Source organism: Callospermophilus lateralis, chromosome 3 (assembly GCF_048772815.1).
Source record: "Callospermophilus lateralis isolate mCalLat2 chromosome 3, mCalLat2.hap1, whole genome shotgun sequence".
Taxonomy (NCBI): Eukaryota; Metazoa; Chordata; class Mammalia; order Rodentia; family Sciuridae; genus Callospermophilus; species Callospermophilus lateralis.
This window is the reverse complement of record NC_135307.1, coordinates 88,584,671-88,604,430: the sequence shown is the minus strand read 5'-3', so window position 1 is coordinate 88,604,430 and position 19,760 is coordinate 88,584,671. Positions and strand designations below refer to the sequence as shown.

General features: G+C 39.7%; 1 protein-coding gene across 1 annotated transcript in view; it reads left to right on the top strand.

Moving 5' to 3' along the window:
• Positions 1–6,726: 6,726 nt before the first annotated feature.
• The window catches only part of Ehd4 (EH domain containing 4), an 89,024-nt gene continuing 75,990 nt past the window's right edge, over positions 6,727–19,760 (top strand). The window contains exon 1 of the mRNA XM_076848505.1: positions 6,727–7,044. Within this exon, the coding sequence (XP_076704620.1) occupies positions 6,809–7,044 (236 nt within the window). The 5' untranslated portion in view covers positions 6,727–6,808. The remainder of the gene's footprint in view (positions 7,045–19,760) is intronic.

The window sequence follows — 19,760 nt, the reverse complement described above, 5'->3', positions numbered from 1 at the left end:
GAATGGAAACTGCATTGCAAGGAGACTCAGCCCCATCCCCACCCTACCCAGATGATTCTTTGTATGTTAAAATTTGGAGCATGGATTTATGCCACTTTCTCCCATAACCTTGGAAAGCATGAATCCATTGACTCTCTTGAGCCACTGATAAACAGGGCTTCTAGACCTGCAAAACTGGTCCCCACCCAGGTGAGGCTAACCTGAAATGTTGCCCTTTCCTCCACCAGAGCAGGCAGCTATAGGGAACAGGCTCCCCAGCAATCAGAACATACCAAGCTATGGACTTGGTTGTTGTAAGGTGAAGTTAGCCATGCATTGAATTCATCAGAACATGCAAATGAAGTTAATAAAATCATTGTATTATTTGAACACAGAATAAATGGCCATGTCACTAAAGGTTGTCAGTTCATCTGCGTTCATTATCTGAGGATGCAAAATGGGAGTAGCTCCTGCCCTCATCCTGGGTCTGGCTCCCATAGTGTTTTTCTCCCTCCAGGACCCCTCCTCACCACTGCTGGAGGCAGGAACAGGCCATCTCCACCCCATGCCAACTCAGATGGCTTTATTTCCTACCCCTGGGTCCCACTTCTTGTGGTGAGGTCTCCTCTTTTTACATGAAGTCAGCTGCTTCAAGCCCAGATGTTTTTCAGGAAATTGATTGAGGGGAAGAAAAGGCAGTTGGCAACAGAGCACCTACTTTGTGCCAGCAGCCTATAAACAGTCTCTGTTCTGGAACTTGGGTTTTAGTTGGGGCAGAGGGGAGACATGGAGAGATTTTAATACATGAGAAATTAAACTTAGATAATAAAATGACGGATTTGTCATCAACTCTGATAGGAGAAAGCATAATGACCTGCAGAGGCCCGGGAGGCTTTCTCTCAGGTCCCCAGCACTCTGCCTAGAAGCACGATTAACTAGAAAATATAAAAACAATCCCTCCAACCCATCCTGTCTCCCCATCTCCTTCCTGGCTGAGGCCCATTCCGTATGTTTTTTGCCTCTACGTCCCCAGGAAAACACTTTTCTCCAAGGTCACCAATGTCCTCCATGGAGCCAAATGCTACCGGCCCTTGAAGGTCTTATCTTACTCAATTGTTTTCAGCACTTGGCACTGCAGACCACTCCCTCCTCCCTGAGACCCTCCCTTCCCATGACTTCCTTGCCAATGGCAATGGCTGTTCCATTCCATTTAGCTTGCAGACAAGTATTGCCTGCCAGTTACTGTTGCAGGTACTGGGACAATAAAAAGGAGTCAAAAGTGACTTGAAACTTCAAGGAGTGTCCTTCTGGTCCTGTGAGGGAGGCCTGCATGTGAGTTATGTACAAAAGGGCACACAGCAGGGCTCTCACCCCAACCACCTCCACAGGGAAGAGCCAGGTTACTTGGACACCTGCCAACTTCAGTCCTGGATTTCTGCCCACTGCAAGGTAGGAGCCCTTCCTCCTGCTGCTCCTCCCCTACTTCTCTTTAACTGCTGATATTCCACAGGTTCCTTAGCTCTCCCAACTTCTCACTCTATATTCTCCTTAGCATTCTCAGCTATACCCAGGACTTCAATTACTATTTTGAAAACTTTGAATCTTCTAGCCCAGCCAAGCCAATCTTTGTTATTCTAAACACACACACACACACACACACACACACACACACACACACATTTCAGTCTTCCTGTGCATTCCCCTATGTGTATGTGTATGTGTGTATGTGTGTGTGTGTGTGTGTGTGTGTGTGTGTGTGTGTATTCTGTACCCATTAACATTAGTTTCACTATATAACCTGAAGATCTAAAATTCCAGTGGCTTAAGCAAAATAAACATTTATTTCTCTATTTCATATCAGAGACCCAGGCTTCATTAAGTTCTCTTTTGCCATCCTCAAGATTGCCAAGATTGTCAAACATCACTGCTGGAGCTCCACCCATTAGGTTTGCATTCCAGGCAACAGAGAGGATAAAGAGGTCTTGGTTTTTGCAGACTATGACATCATCAAATCAGACATGGACTGCTTATTTCTGGATTTCTTTTATGTGAAAGAGAACTAAACTTTTATCTAAAGATGATAAGAATTACCAGTGGTTCCTGCTATCTATTCCTAAGCAACAAACCCCCTCAAATCAAAAGGGCATAAAATAATTGCTTTTTTATTATGCTCACAGATTTCTGTGGTTTAGGAATCTGGAAAGGTTACTTTCTGGTCTCCGCTCCATGTTTGGGGCCTCTTCTGGAATGACTCGGTGGCTGGGTGTGGAGAAACTGGGGCTAACAGATTCACTTCCAGGATGACTCCCTTGCTCGTATGCTGGGGCTTGGGCTGGGAAATTCAGGATGGATGAAGGATGGGTTCAGCTAGGACTGTCAATGAGAGCACCTTCATGTGGCATCCCCAGCACTGTCAGCCTTCTCAAATGGCACTCAGGGTTAAAAAAAAAAAAAAAAACCCACAAAATTTACGATTGCAACCATTTTTAAGCACACTGTTCAGTAATGCAGCAGACCTCCATAACTTTTACGATTTGCAAAATTGAAACTCTATACCCATTAAATAACTCCCCGTTTCTCCTCCTTCCAACCCCTTACTCTACTGTTTCTATGAATTTGACAACTTTAGAAATCTCATGTGAATGGAATCACACAATATTCATCTTTTGTATTTCTTTTCCATTTGATACTGGGGATTACCCAGGTCTTTGAACACACTAAGTACATGCTCAGTCACTGAGCTACATCCTCAACTCCATATTTGTCTTTTAAAACCTAGTTTATTTCACTTACTGTAAGGTCCTAAATTTTCACCCATGTTGTGGCATGTGTAAAAATTTCCTCCCTTTTCAAAGCTTTTACATATATATCAGTTATTTCTACAACTGATTCATATATCTGTCATATAGAGATATAGCTAAACCTCAGCTGATAAATGTATACTTTTTATAAATATAACATATATGTAACATTTTGTTTAGCCATTCATCCTTTGATGGACATTTGGGTTGTTTCTGACTTTTGGCTATCGTGAATAATGCTGCTGTAAACGGGAGGGCACAAACACCTCCTTGAGACTCTGCTTTCCACTCTTCGGGATATACATCTAGAAGTGGAATTGCTTGATCATATGATAATTTTATTTGAATTTTTTGAGGCACCACCATACTGTTTTCCATTGCATTTGCATATACATTGTAATCTAGCCTTTCTTTACTTCAAAATATACTCCAAACATTTTTGCAGATCATTAATAGTCTTCTCATATGACATATGACACAATTTTCAATGACTGAATAGGATTTCTTTATTTGCTTAACTTCTTGGAAGACAACTAGTTACAGCTTTTTGTTATTATAAATGATATGCTGATAAACAGCCTCTTGGATAAAGCTTTACATTTCCTATTTCTCAAGATAAATTTCTTCAGGGTAAATTTCCAAGTCAAAATTATAAGCATTTTTAACAACTAATAAAGATCTAATTGACATATAATCAACTTCATATACCTAAAGTACATAATCTGGTGAATTTTGACATATGTATACAACTGTGAAATCATCACCATAATCAAGATAATGAATAAAACCTTCACCAGAAAAGCTTTCTCATGTCCTTTGAGATCCTTCTTTAGCTCTATCCTGCTGGGTCAAGTGGTATGTGTGTGTTTAACTTTTTAAGAAACTGCCAAACTATTGTACCATTTCCTTCCTTTTCAAAATACATACACACACACACACATACTTTGCATTTTCCCAATGACTAGTGATGTTAAACATTTTTTCATGAGCTTCTTTGCCCGCTATATATCTTCTTTTGTGAAGTATCTCTTGAAATCTTTTTCCCATTTAAAAAAAATGGATTGTTTGCTTTATTATTAAATTTTAAAATGTCTTTATATATTCTGGGTACAAATCATTATCAGATATGTGATTTATAAATGTATTCTATAAGTCTTCACCTTGTCTTTCCATTCTCTTAATAGTCCTTTCAAAGGTCAGAATTAATTTTGATGAAGTACAATTTATCAAATTTTTTCTTTGTATGAATTATGCTTTCAGTGTTATCTAGAAATTGATGTGTGTGCATGCATGCATGTGTGTTGCTGGGGACTGAATCCAGGGTTTTGAGCATATGAGGCAAGTGCTGTACCAACTGAACTACATCCCCAGTCCCCTAAAAAGTCCTTCCTTAACTCAAAGTCACACAAATTTTCTCCTATGTCTTCTTCAAAAATTTTTTATGATTTTAAACTTTACATTTAAGCCTAGTGTTCATTTTGAGTTAATTTTTGCACATAGTGTGAGGTATGGATAAAAACTTGAATTTTTGTATTCAGATATCATATTGTTCTAGTGATATTTTTGTTTTGTTTTGGTGTTGGGAATGGAATACAGGCTCTTAAATGCTAAGCATATGCTCTACCACTGAGATATACCCTGAGCTCTTCAATTCAAACTAAGATGGCTATGCTGTCACTAGATGATATAATCTTATGAGAGCACTGTTGTGATTCGTGGCCTGTTGTTGACCAAAACATCATTAGTGATGCATGACATATTAGATTATCTTTCTATCAGTTACTGCATTATCTTGATTTCTGTATCTTGATTAGTCTTGAAATGAGATAGTATAAGCCCTTCAATTATGTTACTTTTTTATTTTCAAAATTGTTTTGGATGTTGTAAGTCCTTAGCATCTACATATGAAATTTAAAATCATTTTGTCAATTTCTACTAAATTAAAAATTGCTAGGATTTTTATTGCACTGAATCTATTCATCAATTTGGTTAAAACTAACATCTTAACAATATTGAATCTTCAATACAATGTATTTAGGCCTTTTTATTTCTCTTATAATGTTTTGTGGTTCTCTATACATAGGTATACCTGTTTTTATTAGGCTTATTACTAAGTATTTCATAGTTTTGTTGTTTTGGCAAGTGATATTAATTTTTCATTTCAATGTCCAATTGTTTCTAATATATAGAAATATGGATGGTTTTTGAACTTTTTTTTTTATACTGGGACTTGAACCCAGGGACACTTAACCACTGAGCCAGATCTCCAGCTCTTTTCTATATTTTATTTAGAGACAGGGTCGTGTTGAGTTACTTAGGTCCGTGCTAAGTTGTTGAGGCTGGCTTGGAACTCAAGATCCTCCTGCCACAGCCTCCCAAACCATTGGGATTACAGACATGCAGCATTGCGCCCTGCTGTATGTGTATCTTGAATCCAGAAATATTGCTAAATTTTCTTAATATCCCTAATAGTTTTCTGTCTAGATATATAACAATTTATTAATCCAGACTCCTATTGAAATATATCTTGTTGCTTCCAAATTTTGTCAATTATTAATAAAGCTATTATAAATGTTTATGTGCAGCACTGGCAAAAGCTGGGAGCTTGTTAGAGATGCAGTCTTAGGCCCTACCCCATATCTACTGAATCTGTATTTCTATCAAGTTCAAGAAGTAATGTAGGGGGCTGGGGTTATGGCTCAGAGGTAGAGTGCTCGCCTAGCATGTGTGAGGCACTGGGTTTGATCCTCAGCACCACATAAAGAAAAAAATAAAGACATCGTGTCCACCTATAACTAAAAAAAAAAAAAAAGTAATATAGGAGCTGAGAGTGTAGCTCAGTGGTAGAGTGCTTGCCTAGCATGCCTAAGGTCCTGGGTTGATCCTCACCATGGGGGTGGGGGGTAGGTAATGCAGAACATCATATTTCCCCAAATTTAGGGTATATCAGAATAGTCTGGGCACTTGTTGAACTCCCTCTCTCCTCAATACTTTAACTCAGTAGGTCTGGACTGTGGACTGTGAATCTGCATTTTTAGCAAGCATCTCAGGTTATTCTTATATAGATGACCCTGTTGATTACACTTAAGAAATCATCTAAGACAACTGAGAAATATTCTTAAACCATAACCTAGGATATTAAAGGTGATACTGATTATTTTTCTCAATCCCTATTTAGGTAAGTGTCCTTTTAATCTAGAAAAGAGACAGCTAGGAAGGGACAAAAGTGTCTTGTATGTCAGTATGTTGAAATTAGATTGTAATAATGAGGATACTGTAATAATGAGGGTGATGACTGAACCTTCGGTTTTACAGAAAAAATTTACTGAATCTTCGGTTTTATAGAAAACTAAAGAAAAATGGTCATCGATTGACAATTAACAGTTAACGGAGGCAGAGTGGCGAAGTAGAAGAAATATCTACCCAAATAGATTGAAGTCCACTTTCCCTCCTTCAATTTTTGTGAATTATGTCAGTTATCTTCACCAGTAAAATAGGGTTAGAGTAACCTGCCGGCGGCAAGTAAAAACCCTGCTCATCAGCTTTCTGAATTTTTCGTCCTCAGTATCAACATCCAAAGGCTTGGAAAGAGTAACGTCTCAGGAGACAGAGCTGTCTCCAGAGGCTAGTCCTTTGCCAGTTCAGATTTGCCCGGAAGCCTACGCCACCTGGCCAGAGGTGGGGCCCCGATGACAGAGTAGGCCCTTCGGTTGACGCGTCTCAACCCAGGCTGCATCCTCTCCCCGCCCAGCCCTCAAGAAGGACTTGGTCATCAATAATTCATTAAGAGCCTCCTCCCCATTGGCTAATGCCTCCACCCTCGCTGGCAGAGACCCAATGAGGAAGGACCTGAGAGAGTTCTTCTGAATAATGAACGTACGCCCGTGACGTATCGCCCGGAGATTGGCTGTAGCGGGGCGAGGCGGGGCCAGGCCGGGGCTGCGGCGAGTGCGGCTGTGGCGGCTCAGTGCGAACCGAGGGTCTAACCCCAAGCTGGTTGTGAGCGTGGAACCTTAACGAGCTACAGGATGTTCAGCTGGATGGGGCGGCAAGCCGGTGGGCGCGAGCGCTCGGGCGGCACGGACGCTGTGCAGACCGTGACCGGAGGCCTGCGCTCGCTCTACCTGCGCAAGGTGTTGCCCCTGGAGGAGGCATACCGCTTCCATGAGTTCCACTCGCCTGCGCTGGAGGACGCAGATTTCGAAAACAAGCCCATGATCCTGCTGGTGGGCCAGTACAGCACTGGCAAGACCACCTTCATCAGGTAATCCTCCTCGCCCCGGCCAGAGCCCCTTCCCCCACCACCTGGGCGGGTCCTCCCCACGTGCGCGTGTGGTCACCAGCTTCCCACCGCCCTCCCGCAACCTGTGGTGCCTCTTCCTCCCTCGCCACTTCTTCCCCCTTCGGTATCGATCTGACCTCAGTACCCCTCCGAGCACGGTGCTCTCAGCCCCATCTCCGGGAGAGGTCGCCTAAAGTCCGAGCTGGCTCTCCTCACACGGGCTGGGGCCCTGGAACCCGTCTCCTGCGTGCTCGAGTCCATCTTCCTTGCTGTTGAAAAGGCGTTCCTCTGGCTGGCCGAATTCTGTCACCCTTGCCTGGGGGCCCAGGAAAGGGAAGGATTGCGACGATGTAATAAGCATCTTCTTGATTAGGGAGTGATGCCTAGGGCTGGAAATGGGGACAGAGGTGTGGGATTCAGAATGGGCCATGGAGTCAGAGTTGGACAGGTAAGTTCCTAGCACGGGACTGGCTCATAGCTTTAATGAATGAATGAACACAACATTAGAGGGTATTGCCCAAGCCCCGGTCCCCTGAAGCCCTTACATGTTCCACCCCCGCAGAGTCCAGCCTTCGTTCAGCTTTTGCACAGCCTCTTTACCCGACGACGGTAGGAAGTTAGCTGTGTGTAGCAGCCTCACCAGTCTGTGTAACTAAGGGGGAGTGTCAAGTTACTATTTGTTAGTTTCCATTTCTTAGGTGGATCATTCCCTTCCCGCTCACCCTTGACAACTGAAAATATTTGTTCTGCTTACTGTATCTCCGGAAGCTATTGCTGTGCTTGCCCTATGGTTCAAATCTTATAGCTTCCTCTGAGTGACTTAATGAGAAATAATTTACATTGAAGCTGATTGCTTTTAAAATCATTTTATTTCTAAAGCAGCCAGCATATTAAAGCTTCTTTTTTTTTTTTTTTTTTTTTTTTGGTAAGACTTGTTTTTCTGGGTCAAACCCCATATCAATTGAAACAAAGTGACTGATCATTTAAGCTTTGCGTCCAGGGTTTTGGAAATTTTAACAGTCTCTTCATCATTTGATGATCAACAGGTGTTTAGAAAACTGCATCTATATTTGGATACATGCCATTTCTGTTAAGTAGTGACCTCTTTTTCTCCACTCCAGTGACCTACATAGTTTCTACAAATAAAGTAGTTGTCACTATAGGAAATATGTTAAATCTAGGCCTGCAAATACATTGTGAATGAACTCACAAATCAAGTACACAGTGTACTGGAATTTAATTTTAGACAGTAAATTGACTATGAAGGAAGACTGAAGAAAATAAGGTATTATTTAATTGGTGTTTATTAGTAAAGTGAACATATTATTAATTATGTTACCCCAGATACTCAGAAATGAACTATCAATATATTACAGTAACTGGCTCTTCCAAAGATGACAAACAGATGGTACATTTGAGATCTTAGTAATACCAGTTTATAAGTGCTGGGATAATAAAGTATTACAACCAAGTTGTACAAGAGTGGGAGGAGGATTTTTTTTTTTTGAGCGTACATTGAATAAAAGCATAACACTGATATAATTTAGTAGTGGCATGTCCACAGCACCCCAGGCACTTCTTCCTGTTTGTCTGCTGTTGTGCTTGTGTGTAATTAGGGAGTCCCAACCTAGAAGCAATGCAGCCCTCTCTCCAATCCCACAGCCTGATTAATAAGCAGACCTGATGTAGGGGAACACAACTCAATTCATGGGAACAAGGATCAGTTTTTCCCCCAAAATTACTATTTCATTATATTCTTATAAGAGTTTCATTATCTAGGGGAAACTTTGTGGAATAGCTAAGTGTAGTTTTAAGAAGGGTTCTGAGATTCAACTCCTAGCAACCACATCCAAATTGACTACTTCTCAGTAGGTACTGGAGCCCTATGCAGGCCATACATGAGGGAAGAATCACCTGAAAAGAAGCCAGTGTGCTTGAAACCTTCCCTGAGCTAAGTGGCTTTGTCCTTAGGCAGTGGATGTAAGGTGGACCTGTGAGGTTCAGAAAATCGGTGTGGACAGGAAGCATGGTGAGGCCACAGGATACATGAATTTGATTCAGATGGGGGACTGAAGAGGTACCTCAGGGGTGATAATCCCAAAGGAAAATGAAAGCAATTCCATTTACAGTAGCAACCAAGACTTCTATGTTGGAAACTATGTAATGTTATTGGAAGAGATTAAGGAAGACCTAAATAAATGGAAAAACATCCTGTATCATTGGATTAGAAGACATGTTGTTAAGATGGCAATATTCCCCAAAATTTATTCATAGTCTCAACACATTTTCTATTAAGAATGTAATTCACTTTTTTTGTTATTGTTTTTTGATCAGAAATTGTCAGGCTGATTCTATAATTCTTATGTACCCAGGATAGCCAAAACTGTAAAACAGTCTTGAAAAAACAAAGTTTGGAGAACTCATATTTTCTGATTCAAAACTTACTGTATAGCCATGCAAACAATACATTCAACACTGGCAGAAGGGTAGACAGGTAGACCAATGGTATGCAATTGAGTGTCCAAGACCAAACTTTCATGTTTATGGTCAGTTGGTTTTTGACAAGGGGAAACTTGTCAAAAACAATTTGACAATTCAGTAGGGGAAGGAATAGTCTTTTCAACAAGTGGTGCTGGGACAATTGAATATCCAGCTTACAAAAAGGAATGAAGGAAGACTATTACTGGGCTTCTTCTTAAAATGATGAAAATGTTCTGAAATTGGATAATGTGTTAGTTGTACAACTTGAGGGGGTTTTGTTTTGTTTTGTTTTGTTTTAAGGTGCTGGGGATGAAACCCAGGACCTCATCCATGCTAGGCAAATGCTCTGTCTCTGAGCTATATACCCAGCCCAAGACTATAGCATTTTAAGGGTGCATTTTTTTGGTATATGAATTGTATTTCTATAAAATTAAAAAAGAAAGAAACAATTCACTCTTCCAACACCAAATGGCCTCTGATTTTTTAAATTTCCATAATTCTGTAATTAGTCCCAGTGCAATAATTTAAAAAGAAAAATGGATGCTAAAAAGAAAACAAAGTAGAAATAAGCTAAAGGAACACAAGGACAAAAAGAACTATAGTAAACATGAGAGAGAGAGAACAAGTAGCCACCATGAATCCCTCTATGGTTTCCCCCCTGTGTATGCTGGTCAGTGTACAAACCTGTTCATTATTCATAGCACTCAGGTTAGTAATCTCAAGCTATGATCAATATTTTCTTATACAAATGCTTGATAATATAGTTGTGTTTTAAAACTTTAAATATTATCACTTAAATATAGTGTTTAATAGAGGAAAAAGATAGGGGCTCACATGCAATGTAGAAACAAGTTTTATGGATAGTACAAAGGGTCAAAAACTGGAGTGGGCTTGGGACAATAAAGGAGAATTTTTAGGTATGATTAGAACAAAGCAAAGAATCAGGAAGTGATAGGCCCACCACTTGGGGCTGTTGCTGCAACATTAATAGAAAGAAGAACTACTCTGCTATTATTTTGCTTCCTTATTTTCTCTTAAAGAAAATATTCTATTATTATTATAACCCCACCCTGTTTGAGAAGGGATTAAAACCCAAAGGAGATCTGGGTGCTCTAGTACATACCTATAATCCTAGCTACTGGGGAAGCTAAGGCAGGAGGATCCAAATTTGAGGTCTGCCTGGACTATTTAGCCAAACCTTATCTCAAAATAAAAAGGGCTGAGGATTTAATGCCTGCCTGCTATATAGGAGGTCCTGGGTTCAATTTCCAATACACCCCCATCCCCGACCCCCCAAAAAAAACTTAGGAAGAGCAATCCTGATGTGCCCATCCCCAGAGCCCAGGTCCTGCAAAAGTTCAGCAAAGATCTGGAAAGACACTTCTCAGAAGATGTTATACAATCAATCAACAAATATATGAAAAAGTGTTCATTATCCCTAGCAATTAGAGAAATGCAAATCAAAACCACTCTCACTCCAATCAGAATGGCAGCTATTATGAAGACAAACAACAATAAGTGTTGGCCAGGATGTGGGGGAAAAGGTACACTCATACACTGCTGGTGGAATTGCAAATTGATGCAACCAATATGGAAAGCAGTATGGAGATTTCTTGGAAAATTGAGAATGGAACCACCATTTGACCCAGCTATCCCTCTCCTTGGTCTATACCCAAAGGACTTAAAAACAGCATATATAGGGACACAGCTACATTAATGTTTATAGCAGTACAATTCACAATAGCTAAACTGTGGAACCAACCTGGATGCCCTTCAATAGATAAATGGATAAAAAAAAATATGGCATATATACACAATGGAATGTTTCTCAGCAATAAAAGAGAATAAAATCATGGCATTTGCAGGTAAATGGATGGAGTTGGAGAAGACAATGCTAAGTGAAATAGCCAATCCCCCCTCCCCCCAAAAAAAATGCCAAATGTTTTCTTTGACATAAGGAGGCTGATTCATAGTAGAATAGGGAGAGGGAGTATGGGAGGAATAGACAAACTCTAGATAGGGCAGAGGGGTTGGAGGGAAGGGAGGGGGCATGGAGTTATTAATGATGGTGGAGCGTGATGGTAATTATTATCCAAAGTACAGGTATGAAGACACGAATTGGTGTGAATATACTTTGTATACAACTGGAGATATGAAAAATTGTGCTCTGTATGTGTAATAAGAATTGCAATGCATTCCACTGTCATATATAAATAAAAAAATATGCACAAAAAAGAAAGAATTTGCAATTATGCTCAAAGAATCTGGTGATTTTGAAGAGATGATGAAGAATATGCAAAGTATCAGAAAATTAAAAGCAGAAAAATGTCTTAATTTTCCCAAAAAAGAGGGGAAATGGATCCAGTGTAGGAAAAAAGCCCTAATTTATTCCTTTGACAAGCCTCTAGACTCAGTAAAGAGAAGGAAAGTGAAGGCATTCATTAGGAGGCAGGCTGGTGGCATCCATTTATTAAAAACAAACAAAAATTCCATTAAAGAAACACTAAGTGCCTGATTTGGTTGTTCTTGCTCTTATCCAGATGAAAATTATAGTCTTCTGTGCCAAATACCATGCCCTCTACAGATCTCTCTAGAATGTTAAGATATTTAATTTTTATAAAATAATAGACTATATTTGCAGCATACAATATAAGATCACGCCTACAGGTCCTGATATTCATTTTTTTCAGATAATATTGATTTTAGGGGTTGGCACAGCTATCATAGAACTCACGCTCATGGATAATGTGAAAAAGAATCAACAGGCCGTTGTTGCTCTCGGTGACGAAGGCCAAGATACAAGAAACACAGTCTGTCCAGGTCACATGTAGGACATATCATGCAGGCTTAGGGGCTGGAAAAGACCTCCTTGAGAATGTAATCTAAAGCTGGACTCTGAGGAATGTTCCAAAAATAGTTGCCCAAAAAGGAAAAGGGAGTAAGGGTGGGGGAGTGTCAGCAATTAAGCCCAGGTTTCTGGGATAGCTAGTGGTGGTTGAGCCATTCACTGAGATTGGGACACAAGAAGAGGAAGGATGGGCATAATTATCCATTTACATTCAAGCCTGTTGTATTTGAGTGGACACTAAGGGAAGATGTCTGTGAGGACTAATAGGGGCATTCCGAGCTCAGTGGAATATCCAGGCTATTATGGATTTGGGAGCATCAGTATTTGGGAGCCAGTGTCTAGGCCAGAAGTCTAGGATTGTAAGGAACACTAGCATTTGAAAGTGAGAGGAGAAGGAACTTGTAGAAACCATAGGGTGAAAGTCATCAGAGCGGTGGAATAATGCCAAGGGAGAATGGTAGCTAGAGTTACCATTGGATTTTTTGGGTTACAAATGACAGAAATCTAACTGGAGATGACTGAAGTAAAAGAGAGAAAAAAATTTCGTAAGACTGATCAGACCAGGATGTGCCAGCTTCAGGCACACCCAGGACTCCAAGTGATGCCATCAGGATTCACTATCATCCCTCTGCTTTGTCTATATTGGCTCTTTCTCAGGAGTTGCCCCTTGTGGGGTGTGCAGTTGACCATCTTGAGTTACAGACTCACGTTCTGCAGCTCAGCAACCCCAGTGGAAAGAAGAAATCTTTTCCCCACAGTTTCAGCAAAAGTCTCAGATTTGAGTCTCACTGGTTCCATATGGCCATAAACCCAATCCCTGAACTAATCCCTAGAGCGAGAGATGGAGCTCCTGGATTAGGGTGGGGAGCCTCCAAACCACATGGCCAAAGCATGAGGGAAGGCAGCTTCTTAAGAAGCATTTCCCAAAAAAGAAGTTGGTGCAAGTCAAGCAGAACAGCAAATGACCCCACAAAAGCCACGGAAAGGGAGAAGGGTGATCAGATGCTTCTGGGAAAAGGATTGAAACAGAACCCATGGGTTAGCCATCAGGAGCCAGGGTAACCTTGGCCAGAGCCTTGTCTATAAGTGGTGGTGATGGAAGCCAGATGGCAGTGGGTTGAGGAATGAGTGGGAGGTGAGGCATCAAATATAGAAAATCCTTAGCAACTGGCACTGGAGGGGAGGAACCATACCCTGGTCACAGGCATTATGTGGATTTGATTAAAGATAAGCATGACCTCAGAGTTAAAAGTAGATGGAAGGCAGGGTAGGGAGGCATAGAGAGGGCCTGTAAGCAGCAAGTGTTCAAGAACTATGGAGACAGGACTTCTGAGAAGGAGGGCAGGTTTGTTGTGTTGGCCACAACAGTCAGCACAGCCAGATCCACAGGTCTGCTGCTTGTCAACTTGTTACATTATTTACCTGCAAGTAGCAATGTATCAGGAGAGATGGGGGGCAGGGGTTAATTATAAAATTCTCTTCCTTATCTCACACCTAGAAACTTACCTCTAAAATGCATTCAATGAATGAGAAAGTTGAAGTTCCTGAGTCTGGCTGAAGACCAGATCACCTGGAAACCTTTAAAAAAGAAAGATATGAGGGTCTATTCTCAGACCTCTTGAGTCAGAATCTCTGTGAGGCAGGCTCTCTGAGAGTGATTCTTATACAGCCTCCTCCAGGAAACCTTTGAGAACCATTGATACATGAAGATTCAGTTAATGGAACAATGACAGTTGGGCCTTCAGGCCTGAAGAAGCTTGGCTTTAACCTAGAAGAGGGAGGCTGACTTTGGTGACCTTTCCACCTGTTCCAGGATCCATCTGTTCATATTTTTAACAAAGACTTATATGAAGACATAGAAGTCATGCTCACAAAACTATATATTAAATGATGAATACAATCTAGTTAAGTGATTTTTTTCATTTAAAATACAATGAATATTTTCTTATGTCGTTAAATAGTCTTCAAAAGTAACTTCAATGATTGCATCATATTCTATAGTACAGCTATAGCATTTAAGTTGTTTCTAATTTTATGCAGTTATACATAATGTTGATGAATGTTTTTAGTCATAAATCTTTATTTCTAGTTTTTTTTTCTTAGAATAGTCTCAGCATAAATTACTGCATCAAAAAGATAGTTTTTAGGCTTATATATTCCTAAATATATTTGCTTACATTTCTTTAAACTTAATATATTCTTTTCCAGAAAAGTTATTTCAAATTAAAATCCCATTTTGAAAAATCACTATTTCACCAATTTGTCAGTAAAACTAAAAAGTATTAACATAATTTGCTGTTTTTTTTTATTGAGGTTAAACTTAATATATAATCATCTATATTTCTTTGTGAATTGTCTGTGAACTTTGCCCAACTTTCATTTCTTTTCATTGGTCTTTTCAATATAGGTATATTGAATATTTTTCACAATAACAAAGATTAATCCTTTTCCATGGTTATTATAGAAATTCTTCTGACTGGAAGCTTGCCTTTTAACTTTTTGTGATGATTTTTTTTATATGTAGATATACTTAAAGTTTATGATCAAATATTTTTGTTTGTTCATTTATCTTTTCAAAGAGCCAACTCTTCATATCATTGATCTTTTGTATTTTTTTATTCTCTATTTCATTGATTTCAGTTCTGATAGTAATTATTCCTTTCCTTCTACTGGTTTTGAATTGATTTGCTCTTGTTTTTCAAGGACCTTGAAATGTATCATTAGGTTGTTTATTTGGGATATTTCTGATTTTCTTATGTAGGCACTCATAGCTATAAACTTTCCTCTTAGAACCACCTTAATAGTGTCATGGATGTTTGGGTACGTTGCATCATTATTCTCATTTGATTCTAAGAATTTTTAAATTTTTCCCCTGATTTCTTCTATTACCCGTCCATTGTTCAAAAGTGTAGATTTTTTTGAGGGGGGGGAGTGGATATTTAATTTTACCACATTGTGATCAGATAAGAAATTATATCAAATTTTTTTTTTGTGTGTGTGCTTGCTGAGAACTGCTTCATGGCCTGAAATGTGGTCTGTTTTAGAGAAAGTTCTATGAGCAGCTGAGAAGAAAGCGTATTTGGCTGTTGTTGGATGAAATATTCTATAGATAGATGTCTATTAAGTCCATTTGATTTATAATATTTTTTAGTCTGAAGAGTCTTTACTAAGTTTATGTATGGATGATCTATCTGTTGCTGAGAGAGGTGTTTTGAAACCACCCAGTATTATTGTATTGCTTTGTACAATTTTAGGTAGACTGCTGTCTATCCGAGTTTTTAATTCAAGTAGTGTCGGCTTTTTTAAAAAAATTTTTTTAGTTTTTCGGTGGACACAACATCTTTTTTTTATGTGGTGCTGAGGATAGAACCCAGCGCCCCGCGCATGCAAGGCAAGCGAGCTACTGCTTGAGCCACATCCCCAGCCCAATAGTGTCAGTTTTATGTAATTAGGTGCATCAACATTTGGGCATAAATGTTTACTACCATTGTGTCTTTTTGTTGGATTGTTCCTTTTACCTCCTTTGGTCTCTTCTGATTAATTTTGGCTTGAAGTCTATCAGATATGAGAATGGCTTACTCCTGCTTGTTTTGGGGATTCATTTGCATGGTATATCAAATTCCCTCCTTTCACTTTCCTTATAGCTGTAAGTCTATAAGGTGAGTCTCTTGCAAACAATATACAGTTGATTCTTGTCTTTTTTTTTCTATTTTATTTTTTTTTCCTGTTTGACTTTTTTTTTTATTGGTTGTTCAAAACATTACAAAGCTCTTGACATATCATATTTCATACATTTGATTCAAGTGGGTTATGAACTCCCATTTTTACCCCGTATACAGATTGCAGAATCACATCGGTTACACATCCACGTTTTTACATATTGCCATACTAGTGACTGTTGTATTCTGCTACCTTTCCTATCCTCTACTATGTCCCCTCCCCTCCCCTCCTATCTTCTCTCTCTACCCCATCTACTGTAATTCATTTCTCTCCCTTATTGATTCTTGTCTTTTAATCCATTCTGCCAGTCTAGGTCTTTTTATTTGGAGAGTTGAAAACATTTCCATTCAATGTTATTACAGACAGATTTTTATTAATTCCTGCCATTTTGACTTATTTCTAATGTATAATTTGGCTACTCTTAAAATGAGTTGTCCATTTAGGTATTTTCTGTAGTATCAGCTTAACAGTCAGCTTTTAAAATTCTATCCTGATTTTGAATGTTAGGCACTTTAATTGTGTATTGTGAGAGGTTCTTTGTTGATCTTATCTGTTTGGGGTCTGAATGCATTCTATATCTAGATGTCCATCTCATTCTCAAAGTTTGGAAATTTTTCTGTTATTATTTCCCTGCAAAATGATTCATGCCTGTTTTAGCTTTTCACCACTGGGACTAAAAAACCTGACCAGAACTATTTTAGGAGGAAAGTTTATTTGGGGGTTCACAGTTTCAGATGTCTCAATTCACACAAAGCAGGCTGAAAATCATATCGGAGTGTGTCACATGATGATCAGGAAGCAAAGAGAGACCCCACTTGCCAGGTACAAAATATATACCCCAAGGCCATGCCCCCAGGGACCCACCTTCTCCTGCCGCACCCGGCCTGCCTTTAGTTACCACTTAGTTAATCCCCATCTGGGGATTAATTCAATGATCAGATTAAGGCTTTTAAATCCAATATCTCTCTAAAGCATTGCATTTCTCACACATGAACTTTTGGGGGATACCTCACATCCAACTATAACATTCTACCCCTGACCCCTAAAAGTTCATGACCATCTCACAATGCAAAATATATTTAGTCCATCTCCAAGAGTCCCCATAGTCTCGAGTTACAAGATTACCCGAAAGTTCAAGTCCAAAGTTTCCTCTGAGACTCAGGGCAAGCTTGAATAATGAATTCCTGAAAAAATCAAAAGCTTTTTAAAACTATCCAATATGTAATGATATGGAATAAACATTTCCATTCACAAAAATAGGGACATAGAAAGAAGGGATGGGACCAAAGCAAGACTGAAATCCAGCTGGGCAAACATGTCCTGTAGCTCCACATTCAGTATCAGGATTAAGTACATGGCTTCCTGATGTTCTCTTCAAAAGGCTTGTGTAGTTCTGCCCCTGTGGCCTTCTTGGTTGCAGCCCAAGTGGCCTTTCTGTTGGCTTGTCTCTGCTGGATCTTTGCAGGTTCCCTAGAACCATGTCCCACATTACTGGTATTTCTTAATCTTAGGGGTCTCCACTGCAGCTTCAGCTTCCTCCTCACATCTCCATGCTTTGCCCTTCAGGGGCAGCCCCGCAGAGACTGTAACCCTGCTGCACTTTGCCTACTCTTCCAGGCCTTCCCTTGAAATCTTCCTGGAAGCCACCATGACCCCCCAACTCCAGCATCCTGCATTCCTGCAGAACCATCACCATCTGGTTGATGCCAAGGTCTGCCGCCACCTCAGGCAGCAGCCAGGCCTCCAGGGACACTGGTAGCTGAGTATGCCGAAAAAACTTCTTATGCCTCCTTAGGCAAGAAGAGTGCCCCACTAGTCTCTTCTCAAGAGAATTTCTACTTTTACTCCCTTGAGTCTGAGGTGGATATGATCTTACCAGCTCCTGAGATGCCCTCAAGCCATCATTCCTATTATCTCTAGGCAAAGTAGCATTTCTTTAGTGGTGAAAATGTTGGGGCTAGGGTTATGGCTTAGTGGTACAGTGCTCACCTGGCACATGCAAGGTCAATCCTCAGTACCACATAAAAATAAATAATAAATAAACAAATAAAATAAAGTTTAAAAAAATGTTTTTAACAACTGCAACTTCCTTAGCCCCAGTTTTAGACCCACCTTTTTAAGTCCAAGTTTTTCAAATCTTGCTGTTCTGCTTTTTGCTCTTGATTATCACAATAAATTTGGCTAAAAGTCACCAGGAATATCCATGCCACCACCTGAATGCTCTGCTGTCTGGAAATTTCCTCCACCAGATTAAGAAGTCTTTTACTTTTAAAATCAGCCTTGCAGAAAGTCCCAGGACACCAGTAAAATGCAGATAGCTTCTCAGCCAGAACATAATGTGAATGGCCTCTAGTCCAATCACTGATAGTCCTCCTTTTCCTCTAACCCCTCTCAAGCCCTGTCTTCACTGTCCATGGTCCTATTGGCATTCTGGTCTTCTGAGCTCCCACCAGAATTGGCTATTAAGCTCAGTTTACAACAATTTAAAGCATTTCCAGTGTGCACTGCTTAAGCATAATTCCTCCCACAATTTCAAAAAACTCAAAAAGCTTCTGTACCACACGATCAGGTTTGTCACAGCAACAACCCCACTTCACAGTACTAATTTTGTTTCAGTCAGCTTTTTCACTGCTGTGACTAAAAGATCTGACCAGAACTATTTTAGGAGGAAAAGTTTATTGAGGGGTTCACAGTTTCAGAAGTCTCAATCCACAGACAACAGGCTCCATTCCTTAGGGCTTGAGGTAAGACTGAAAATCATATCAGTGTGTGTCACAGAGGGAAGCAACTCACATGATGATCCAGGAAGCAAAGAGAGACCCCACTAGCTAGAAACAAAATATATATCCCAAGGCCATGCCCCCAGGGACCCACCTCTTTCAACCATACCATACCTGCTTTCAGTTACCACTCAGTTAATCCCTGTCAGGGGATTAAGTCAGTGATTAAGGCTTTTATAATCCAATTGTTTCTCCTCTAAAGCTTCTTACATTGTTTCACACATGAGCTTTTGGGGGATACCTCTCAAGGTTTGAAAATTTTTCTGTTGTTATTTCCCTGAAAAATAATTCATACCATTGTCTACATCTCACAAGCCTCTTTAATTCCAATGATTCTTAAATTTTGATCTCTTAATGTTGTCCCAGAGTTCTTATATATTCTGGTCATGGTTTCTCCTTATCAAATTTCTCATTCATATCCTATGCTGACTTCCTTATTTCATTTATTTGTTTTTCTGTGTTTCCTTGGTTCATTGATCATTTTTATAATCATTCTTTGAATTCTTTTTCTGATATTTCATCCATTTCAACATCTTTGAAGTCAGTTGCTGGTGAATTATGAACTTTAATAGGTGTTATGTTACCTCATTTTTCATATTTTTTTATTCCTATATTGGGTTTTATGCATCTATTGGGATGGATTTCTCTTCCACTTTTATGTGTGGGCCTTTTTAGGACACAGTCTTCTTTTGCCAAAGTGCCCTGGAGTGATCTACCTTGATACCCCTTGTAGGTGTGGCATCTGTAGCCTTTATGTTAATTTCGCTTTTATTGTAGGTGTGACTGTCCATGAATGGCCCCCTACCCACTCCTTCTTGGGGCCTGGTTGTTAGTTTGGAGGTTTTGTCTCTTCTATTCTTTGTATGGAA